Here is an 11,423-nt window from a genome sequence, read left to right on the forward strand (position 1 = left end):
CCCTTTACATGTTCTCCATCTGCTGTAATGCACAGCCTGGATGGAGGACATGCGCAGCCTCCAAGTCCCTTTCTGAGCGCCGAACCACAGTGCTCAGACCAATCACAATGCTGCTGTAGCAGTGGTGTGATTGGCTAGAAGAGCCTGGAGTCTGTGCTTTCTGGTACCTGCTCCTGGAGTGGACCGAGAGGCAGCGGTCGGCCTGCAGCTAAGTGTTTTATTATTTTTTCCCATTTACCATCCCTGTTAATTAGCGGCCGCCACTGTCGGAGATACCAGTTTTTCCCTACCTCGATGACTGGCTATTAAAGGTGGGCTCGCCACAGGCAGCCATGGACCACCTGTTGAAGATAACAAACTTCCTGACATCATTAGGTTCACAATTAACATGCCGCGGTCATACCCGTCTCCGCAGAGGCTTCCCGTCTTTTGAGCCATCCTGGAATCTGTGCAGTTTCCGGCCTTCCCTCCACTGCAACAAGTCCAGGACATTTGGGCTATTATCCCAATGTTTCAGCCGTGGTCCTTCATCAAGGTGACAGTGACTGTGAGGCTGCTGGGCCTCTTGACATTATGCATACTACTAATCGACCTTGCCAGGTGGCATTTGTGGGCTTTCTAGTGGAACCTGAAGTCTGTTTGCCCATCGCCAGGGGAGCCTTTCGGATTCCATCAGGTTTTGAAGGAGACTGCAAAAGACCTGCAGTGGTGGGCTCCTGTGGCACCCACAGTACTGACCCATTGCAGACCAAACTGTTGGATTTCCTTTTCTTCATTTTATCTTTGGGTCAGCAAGGACTTGCATTGTGTAGCATTAAAGGTTATCTGTTGGTCCATTCAGCCTTTCTATGTTTACCGGACAACCGTCCATGTTCAAATCACGTTATAATGAGACTTTTGAAAGATTTGACTCACTTTTTTTTTCTTCAAAGCCCTCTATGATTCCAGGTGGCATCTTAATTTGGTACTCATTCCTTATGTGCTCGCAATTTGAATCCATGTGCAGCTGTCCACTGCATCTCCTGATTTTGAACACTGTTTCTGATCATAGTGACCTCCGCTGGCTGCATGAAAGATTTTCAAGCTTTCTCGGTGCAGCCTCCTTATATCACCTTTTTTCCACACAAAGTGGTACTGTGGACCAAGGCGGACTTTTTAGCTTATGTTGTTGTGACCTTTCATGTTGGACAATCTTTCAACGATCCATGCCCTGCCTGATCTATCGAGTGGACAATCAGCTCTTTGTAAGTTTCTCTGAGACAAAAAAGGACAGGACAGCTCAGGAACAACTCTGTCAAGCCAGATAATAATCACCATCACAAGCTGAATGCACTGCCAAGAATCAGCCACGCGAGTGGTTGAGAGCCCATTCCACCCGGGCAAACGGCTGCTATCACTCTGCTGCCATGTGAAGTACCTGTGCTAGACATCTGTCAGGGTGCAATGTGGGTGTCATTACACATGTTCACAAAGCACTAATGCCTTGACAGCCAGGTCCGATCTGTAGGACTTTTTGTCTGTTCAGTTCTGCAGTATTTTTTTATCTGAGACATTCCACAGACGCACCACTTTGGGAGGTACTACTTTGGTATCTGTTCTAAAAGTGAGGAATCTGCGATTAAGACGTATCCATCAAGAGAACAAGTTGCTTACCTTTGGTTACGCTCTTTCTGATGGAATCTGTCTAACTTCAGCTTTCTCACTGCCCTCCCTCCTCCCCATTCTGTGGACTAGCCCCTTTCCAACCTAGAAAGGTCAAAATCTAGAAATCTGCATACCGGTATTGACCGATTATTGTTGGTCTGCTTGTCCAAGGGCGTGGACAGTCAAGAAATAAACTGATGTTGGCGCACAGGGGTAGCTCTTATATGTGGATCTGTTGGTCACTTCATGGCAGAATAAAATTGCATGACACCACATGACGTCATCTACCAATGCATAGAACCAGCGCTGTTCAAATTTTCTGGAACCAGTCTTGCGCCTGGAGATATTCTAAAGGTGAGGATTGCGCGGTTGATAGAGTCAGGGCCGGACTGGCCATAGCGGGCACCGGGCAATCCCCCGGTGCGCTGCACGGGTGGGGGCCGGTTTTGGGTCCCTGGGGGCCATTTTTGTTACAGGGCCGTTTTTGCAGCAAAATCGGCCCTGTACCAAAATCGGCCAGCAAAGAGCTCGGCGGCACCTCCAACCCCCCCCACCCCCGGAGTGGGGGTGGGGGGTTTGCGTCCAAGCACTTTGCCAGGGCCGGTGTGGTTCCCAGTCCGGCCCTGGATAGAGTATCCACCAGAAAGAGTATAACGGACGGTAAGTAACTTTGTTTCCATAAATCAATATTTTTGTTAATAACGGTTAATTTAAAAAAGTATATATTAAGAATGAGAAGAGCTTTAACTGCACCTGTATTGATGCTCTGCTACATGCCTTTTGGCTGTTGGTCCTGGTAGCAGGCATCGGAGCATCACTACTCAACTGTAAGATGTTATTACAGTTGAGCAGCTGTCATTTTGTTATTACAGGTGACCAAAGACATCTAAACTCGACTGTCATAAAAAAATACAGGTTATTTTTTATTCTGTGATTACAGGCTTTCATGTATTATATGAGGAATTGTTGTTGGGTAACAGTGAATGACAGGGACATTTTTCAACAAGGGGTTGCAAGTGACATCAAATAGACAACGAGGGTGAGGTTTCAGCTATCTGCGATGTCACTCAAAACCCTAAGGTGAAAACATACCATGAATTCACTATTTTACCTATCTATAATTTTATGTTGGATATGGCCCCTAACATCTACCCCTGCTTTCAGCAGCTATGCAGGAGCAGAGGAGTAATGGCGGGTGACATACATAACATGGGGTCTCCTTCCTATCCCAGAAAAGAAAGAAAATACTTGACCTCCTGCCACCCACACCCCACCACTCTCTGTACCTTGCCTTCTCTCTAGCACCAATTTCACAGACTCTTAGAGTCCTGCCCAAGAGAGCCTGCAGTTCAGTGCTTAATTTGAGTCTGTGGCTCATCGGCACTTATTTTTGAGCACCAGGACCAATTTTTCATCACCAGACTTTGACCCAGAACAAGAGAGATATAGGTACATATGGGCAAAGGAGAGAAAGACTAACCACAATGACCAGAGGAAAACGGAAGGATGAAATAGAACCTGCCAGAGAGAGATACAGGGGCAGGCGTTGCATGGTGGTGAATGAAAAAAAGCATGAAATGAAATAAAGAAAAGACAGCCCTGCAACCCGGCGTCCAGCAGCGTCGCCCGGACTTCTGAAAAAATGTTAGGCCCTGGCACTCATTCTTTTATAAATGAAGCGCTGCTTGCGTTCTCTTATGACATCGCAGCAGTGGTTAAGAAGTTCTGTTAACCACTGTTGCTACATCATAGCAGTGAATTAATGGACTGACAACCCAGTCATTCACGCTTGCTTAACAAGTAAAATGAAGTAAAGGCTGCTTGCATTCGTGATCAAATAAAGTAGTTTCTTACATCTCCCCTTTCGGATTCATAGCGCAAAATATAAACAGAGTAAAATTGTGGGTTGAGGTAATGTTTTCCCCATGGCAACAGCTCGTGATGTCACTTACAGGAATATGGCATTTTCATTCATGGAAGATGGAGGTGGCGGAAGCTGCCGCCCGCTGGGATACTGAAACGCATCATGCGAAAGCGTGGAATGTACTTCCAGTCAGAGTTGAAAGAGTTGCTGTACCTAGAGACCTCACTGTCGGGATGCGCTTCTCTACTGGCTTCAGTTATGCCTTTTCTAAATGTCTCTATCACACGCCTCTTACACGAGTCTGTGTTGCCATTTGTCTTTACATTCGCGTTGGCCTTTAATTCAATAGTCATTCTCATGTTTGCAAAATGTGTACCTCTAAGGTCACTAGGGGGTGGCCGGGGTGGGAGATGCGCCAACGGAATTCTGGAACGCGAACTAGGGTGACCAACCGTCCGTAAATTTCACTGACCGGCCGTAATTTGGACCTCACGTCCGTTGTCCGCGAGGATTCTTTTTACGGACGCCTTTTGTCCGTAATTTTTGGCATTGCAGGGAACAGCACTGTTCCCTGCATGTAGTCTCAGCTCCCTGATGGGGCCGCCTTGCACTCCTCCTAGGAGCACAAGAGCAGCCCCACCATGCCCTTTGTCATTCTGTATGTGGCTGATTGCCACATACAGAATGACAATGGGCCAGTATGGGCTGCAAAGCATGTGGTGGGCCTCCCCCAGCCTCTTTCTAGGGCAGGGTATTCTGTCAGATATAAGAAATGTGCAAAAAACGCCAATGGTGCTAAAAGAGAATCCAGTTCAAGAAAAGAAGCTGGTAAAAGAAGTTAAAAAGAAAGGCTAGAGTTCTTTCACATTATCATCATTTTAGAACTGATGAATGTTCAATATAATATTCAAGGAAGCCATGATTGCTACTTTTTTATTTAATGCAACTAACCACCATTGACAAAGCCAATAGTTCTGGCTTGTTGCAGGTGTAATGTTATTTGTTGTTATATATCTGGATACAATGACAGAAGAGGCATAATACCAGTCAGGCGGTACAATATACTAAGCACAGATTCTTACCTTAGGTGTTTTAAGCCACAACCTTAATTACATCAAGCACCCCTTTGGAGAGACACCCCCCCCCCCCCCCCCCAGTTTTTTCATCCCATTTAAAGCCCTGTAAACAACACCATTTCACAGGAACCACATGGCCTGGCACTGTGCATCATGCATAACTCATGACTATTTTGCCTATGTGCAAGGGCATAGTGGACCCTACCCCCACCCCTTGCTTTAGGACTTACAGCAAAGGTGACATTCTTGATGAGCCTCTCCTGTCTGCAACTCTGCAGGCAAAGGCGCAGCTCATAATTAATATGAAAATGTAGATGTGTGAGTAAGCAAGTTAAGGGATGGGTGGATGGCTGGATAGATTAGTGAAAAGGTGAATGGATGAATGAAAGGGTGAATGGATGGATAATGAGGCTGGTTGGATGAGAGAAAAGGTACAAAGATGGATGTATGGGTGGAAAGGTAGATGGATGGGTAAAAGGGTGGATGGATAAGTAAAAGGTTGGATGGATGAGTGAAAAGGTGCCTGATGGGCAAGTGAATGGGTGGATGAATGAGTGAAATGATTGATAGATTGATAAGTGCAAGGGTGAATGGATGGACGGATGAGTGAAAGTGTGGATGCAAGGATGGATGAGTGAGTGAAAGGGAAGGTAGAAGGACAAAAGAATGGATAGATGAGTGAAGGGGTGAGTGATAGGGTCAATGGATGGATTCTTGAGTGGATGAGTAGATGGATGGGTGGAAGAAATGATGGCTAGGTGAAAGGGCCGATGGAGAGAGAAAGGGAGGATGGATTGATGGATGGATGGATGGTTGAATGAAAGGGTAAATGGATGGAAGGATTTGTGACTGGGTGGATGGATGAGTAAGTGAAAGGCTGGCTGGATGGGTGAAAGGCTAGATGGATGGGTGGAAGAGAGGATGGATGAGTGTACTGATGGATATGGTGAAAGGGTGGATCGATGCATAATGGATAGATGGATAAGTGAAAGGGCTGATGGAGGGATGGGTGAGTGAAATGATGGATGGAAGGATACATGATTGATAGGTTTGCAAATGGTTGAATATGTTTGGATATGGATGGGCTTAATTATATTCTATTGCACGACCTCCTGTCCTGAAGTTTTACACTCACCTTCCCGACTTTGCACCTATGCCAGTTGGTCACCCTAAAACTCTTGTTTGACCTTCTGTGCTTTTAACACTTTCGGTGCTCATGACGAGCTCGTCGTGAGGCACAGTGGCGCTGTACTCATGACTGGCTGAGCTCTTCATGACAGCCGCGGAACGTGCAAGCGGGGATAATTCCCCACCTGTGAGGGGCGTTCCATTGAGTGGGCGGAGCTCGTCATGAACACAGCGCCACCGTGCTGTATGGCGAGCCGAGCTAGTCACAAGCACCGTGGCGCCGCACACATCCCCCCCCCCCCCACACCTCCTGCCGCGTGGGAATTAGCCCTGCGGCGAAGGGGCTAAAGGAAGCATTAGCTGCGCTGCTGTCTGACAAACCGCAACCGTGGGCCCCATTTATGGAGCCTGTATGTAACTCTGCTACTGCCCGCGCGAGAAAGAGACAATACAGTACATGGTGAGAGGAGGGATAAAGGGGTCAAAAGAAAGAGAACGGCGAACGAGGGGGTGACGGGGGAAAGATAGGAAGCAGAGAAGGGATTAGGGGAACAGGATATGGATGCCAAAATGCGCAAGAGGAAGTGGAAGTGGAAGAGAGGGAAGTGTGGCAGCGAAAGAAAGAATAAAGAAAATTTAGAATATATAAGATAGGCAAATAGCAGAAGAAGATTGAGTGTGGAGTAGTTTTTTTAATTTGTATTTTTAGCAAAGTGGCTTACACACCGAACCTTTCAAGGTGGCCCATCTGGCAGTGCCAGATTGCCCAAAAGGCCAGTAAGTATTGCAGACTGAAAGAGGAGAAACAATGAAAAGTGGAAAAAGGCGAAGTGATCCGAGCATGGGAGGCGGAAAGGAGCTCTGCAGAACGCAGCATAGAGAGGAGGAGGTGGGGGAGAGGAAATAAGCGCCTGCGAGGGCTATCAGGGCAGCATAACATGTTTTTTAAACCCTATCCAGACCGCTCCTGGAGCTAATTTGATTTCTCTTCTTCCTCCCGCAGTTCGCCCATCTCAGGAGCCCGGCTGGTTGGAGGGAACACTGAACGGAAAGACTGGCCTCATCCCTCAGAACTACGTGCAGTTTCTGTAGCTTTCGGCCTGGTCAGCGCGGTGGAGTTTTTACATGGTATCCATGACGACTGCTGCCGGCTGCTATGAATAATCTGCTCTTTGCCACCGCGGAGCGCCGGGTGAAGGACCTCTGCTCACCTGTTGCAGTGAATGTTTGTTGAATAGTAATGTTCGAGTCTCCAAGGGATGGAAGTATCGAGCAGTGCCACGGTAGTGCCGGGCTCGATTCACACCCTTTTTAGTTTGTGGATTTTTACAATTATTTTTTAATGAACTGAGATCATTCTGTAATTTTCCGAGCTCCTGGGAGAAGCATTCAGTGCGTGGCAGTGAGAAAGCGCTTACAAATGCCAATTGATATTTCTGGGACTTAGCCCGAGGTGCCCTGCCTCCTGACCCAGTCCACTGGAAAGCCACTCAGCAGTTGCCTTTTGTTGCTTGTTTACAGTTTTGTGACGATGTTGGCACTTTACTTATGGCTTGTTTACATTTTTATTTGTAAGGTCTTTATCACTTGAAGTTCAACAAGAGCCAAACCCTAGACTTCCTGCGGTCTAGACTGGCCTTTCTCTTCGGCGGGCTATAAGTTGTCCAAGTGGAGGAGGCCTCCTGCACACCACTCTCTTCAGTGCTTCTTGGTGACCCTACTGCTGCTTCTCTGGCCTGTTTAGCTGCTGTCAGGCATATTTAGGTTTAAAATGTTTGCTGTGAGAATCCCCTTATTTCCTAACCCTACATAAAACCAGCAACTATCCCAAACCTATCCAGAAACATACCTGAACAAGGTGTGTTATTGATCAGCTTTCCGGAAAAAAAGTTTTGCGCATCCCTATGACGTAATTTCCCTCTTTAGATAGATCACCTCAATATGTTTTCCTGTCATTCGTTTCAGTGGAAGGCATTTGAGCATAGTCTAGAAAACCCTAACCATGTCACGACTATCTTTGCCGCTTTCAATGGTTTTTTGCTGTTGTCTGCAGAATCTTATATTTTTCATCGTGGGACAGTTTTATTTCAATTCATGAAGAAACACTGCACTATTTGCTGAGCTTTAAAGAGTTTTGTACAACAATATGCTGTTAAAGCGCTATGGAGTTAGAACCATGGTTTGGAAGGAGTACATTTATGTTAGCCATGTAAGATATTGATGTCACAGGTACGCTTGTGAGAAGAACCTACTCAGAGTTTGGCTCCTCGGACTCCCACAAACCCTCTGGGGCTAGGCGAACCAAAGACAAGACAACCTTTTGAAAACAATCCAATACCACATTGTGTCTCTATTTTCCCCAAATGCATTTGTCCGAGAGTGCACGTAAAGAGGTTTGTTGATCTCTGTGGGATAGGCAGGGTAGCTTTGATGGCACGAGTTGTTGGCTTGATGGACATTGGTGAAATATACTTTGAGTACCAACCAAGCCTCTTTTCTTTTAGGATTGGATTTTAAGCTGTACACCCAACAGCTCCCTCCCGAACTCAGAGCTTCTTTTCTCTGGGGTAGGCTGAGGCTCGCAGTAAATTGCTGCATTTTAAAATTTATAATTTCACACAATTTTAAAAGTAAAACTCTGGCAACAATTTTGGGGTGTATTTTTACATGTAATTTTTTGAAACATTTTTATTCTGATGAAAACGATTTTATGAAATAAGTATTCAATGATAGTGATATGCCTTTTACCAGTAATTATATTCGGGTCCCCCAACCCCTAAATAGCTTTAGTGGCTTGCTATAATTGAGCTAGTAATGAGCATTAAAGGCCTAGTGTAGAAATCAGTCCGTAAAGTCAACCACTAAAATAAATGTAGAATCTTTAGCTTCTCTATGCTGGAGATCCGATGTGTACATCCATCCAGTGCCTACATGCTTTAATCCTACGTAGTTGAAAGAGTAGGTCGCCCATCCACCGGTATGTTAATCTCTCACAACAAATGTCTTAATACCGCTTTTGTAACTTTTCCTTCCACATGCACACTCAGATGCATAGCATAGACTGTCGTAGATGTACACAGATGGTGTTGTGCACGCCATTTTATTTGTACTTTTAGTGCCAGTATGGCATCTGCACCAACTGGCCTCTGGACAGTGTCCGGATATCAAGAGGATGTATAACAAAATAGATGAACATCTGCCATAACATTGACCGTTCTTTAGAAGTAAACCCAACATTATGGAAAGATGTCTGGATGTTGTTTCAAAAGTGAACTATTTTCTTAATGACATCTCAGGGAAAGTTTAACGTTTTGGGGATTAAATTGCTGCCTTTACGTGCTGGAAGATTTGAAAGGAACAGTTCCACGGAACACACTGTAGCACACACTAGCTACAAGACCGGATGCAATTGCGTGTTGGCAGAGAGGCAGTTAATTTGTATAGTGCCATTGGAGTGGTAGGCAGGGAGAGGTTGACATTGGGCCTCTCGCTGTTCCTCCCCACTTGTTGATGTCCAATAAGGCTCCCAGCTGTAATTGAGCTACTGGTTTCAGCAATATGTCAATATAGCTTTGTCACCAATGTCCACAACCCCTACATTCTAGGAAGTGAGCTGGCACCTATCCAAGGAGATTATTTCTCTATCCAATGTAGACTGTGTGATGAAAATGGCATTTTGGGGTTTAGCTAGGATTGGTCTATTTAAATCTAAAGTGCTGTCTGTATGATCGTTTAAATAAGTACATAAGGAACACAGTTATCCTTAGGAATTACCACAATATTAATCATTTTGCTCTGCTGCGGTGCATGCCACTGAGGTGGTGTTCCAGCACATCCCCGGCTCACTTGGGATTTGCTCTTAACTGTATATCAGTTGCAGTAGCATACGTATAAAGCCTGTCTAGAGCAAGATGAGACATGTTTATAAAAGCCAACACCTGGAAACTGGAAAAAATGTTTCTCCAACACATTCTTTAAACTGCACAAAGACGCAGAGCCTTGACAGCAGTGCGTTGCTTTTACACGAATTGAACTGCCACAGCAGATCTCCACTTACTGGCATGATAAAAATGGGACGAGAAGGCTTCAGTCAGTAATTTCAACCAAGAAGTGTTTTCCTGCTCGAAAAAAGCACTTAAACTGTATGAAATATTCAGGTTTAAAATAATAAGCGTTGACTAGGGTTACCAGCATAAGGCGTCCCTCATTTTATTGCGTTTGAAAACTGCCAAAATGCAGGCATCTGACTTGCCTCGGTCTTAATGGTAGTGCATGTCAGATAGAAATTTATGGTACGGTTTTTACTGTTGATTGCCCTGATATTAACACCAGCATTGCCTGCAGTAAGCAGACTCCATATCTTGCCGAACACCTTAGCAGTGTGTCTTTACAAGTTCAAAACTACCCCGATTTTCAATTGTGGGCGTCTCATTTTTAGCTATATGTTTTGCACATTACTGACTTTATTATTTTGGTGCCCAAGCCTACTTTCTGTCCTAGTCCGGCCTTCTATTTAGCGCACTATAAAAAAATTATGTCTCTAGCCCCTGATAACAAATGTTGCCTTTATTGAATTTGCTGGTACTCACTATAATCTCCTTGCTAGAATGAAAGATTGAGGCACTCCTTTAGCTATTCACTAAGAAAAACAGGGTCTGGTGATAAAAAGAATTTCCATGTATTTAAGTATGGTACAAGTTGTTAGGCCAACACATCCTCCCTTCCCTTGGGCAGTAAGGGCAATGGTGCGACAAAGGGATCGGATATCTGAACCCACGACTGCTAGCTCAAAGCTTTGTGACCAGACCATACTATGTCCTTGTGCATCCTTCGTAACTAGTCACAGCACTCTCACTTTCTATAATACTACATGTAAAGATGTCGTGGAGATCTGCTCCACTTCTATTCCATAAACATCCATCGGGCACCTTCTCTCTTGTGCCGTGCTTGCTATCAGAGCTGCCACCTCGTTGCTGCTACTCTTCCCGGTTTTGGCATGCTCGGCCAATTATGAGACCAGCCTCTCAGTGAGTCCTGGTTATATGGCATCAACTATCCACTACAAAGGTATTTTAAGCATCATCTATAATTGGCTTATGATTTCCTGTTATTGTAACATGCTAGGTATCAGATATACGTGCATATATGTCCTTTTAAAAAAAAAGCTGTAGAAAAATAGGAGTAGGCTTTAAATAATTATTTGAAGCATGTAAACCGGTTTTAAAATCGGACTGCAGGTCAGAGCAGCCGTCCAAGGGAGATAACTTAAACATGGATTGTGATTGGATGGCAGTGATAAGTGCTGCGCCTTGATCGGAGATTGATGACATTGCTATGAGAAGTGATTGCTGTTGCATTACTTAAAGGAGAAGCAGGGCACTTCTCTGTGACTGTGCATATCATAGCGTCCCCTGGATTGAAATTGGTCAGGTTGCTTTGGCACTGCATGTCATAGTAAGCCCTAAAGCCAGAAGATAAAGAGGAGCCCCTTGGAATCCAAAGGATTAGGGCACTATACAGTGTAAAGAAAGGAATATCCTTTGGATTTTGTAACACCTATCCCTTGCTATTCATATATACCTCACAATCGCTAATGCGTACTCCCCCTCCATACACAGTCACATATATCCTTGAGAAGAGTGTACCTACCATATATCTCCCACAAAGAGACATAAACTCTCAAAATTACAAAAGATATAAATCGATTTATT

At 45.0% G+C, this 11,423-nt stretch overlaps 1 protein-coding gene across 4 annotated transcripts in view; it reads left to right on the forward strand.

Annotated features, from left to right (window-relative positions):
- Window positions 1-8,947, forward strand: part of ARHGAP26 (Rho GTPase activating protein 26) — a 2,045,367-nt gene extending 2,036,420 nt beyond the window's left edge. For 2 of the 4 annotated variants that reach the window (XM_086931647.1, XM_086931648.1), the window contains one exon: window positions 6,716-7,519. In XM_086931647.1, the coding sequence (XP_086787773.1) occupies window positions 6,716-6,804 (89 nt within the window). In that variant the 3' untranslated portion in view covers window positions 6,805-7,519. Of the gene's footprint in view, window positions 1-6,715 lie in introns of all 4 variants that reach the window. The other 2 variants (XM_086931645.1, XM_086931646.1) reach the window with 2 other exon arrangements.
- The last annotated feature ends 2,476 nt before the right edge of the window (window positions 8,948-11,423 follow it).

Source organism: Lissotriton vulgaris, chromosome 7 (assembly GCF_964263255.1).
Source record: "Lissotriton vulgaris chromosome 7, aLisVul1.2, whole genome shotgun sequence".
In the NCBI taxonomy this organism is placed as follows: Eukaryota; Metazoa; Chordata; class Amphibia; order Caudata; family Salamandridae; genus Lissotriton; species Lissotriton vulgaris.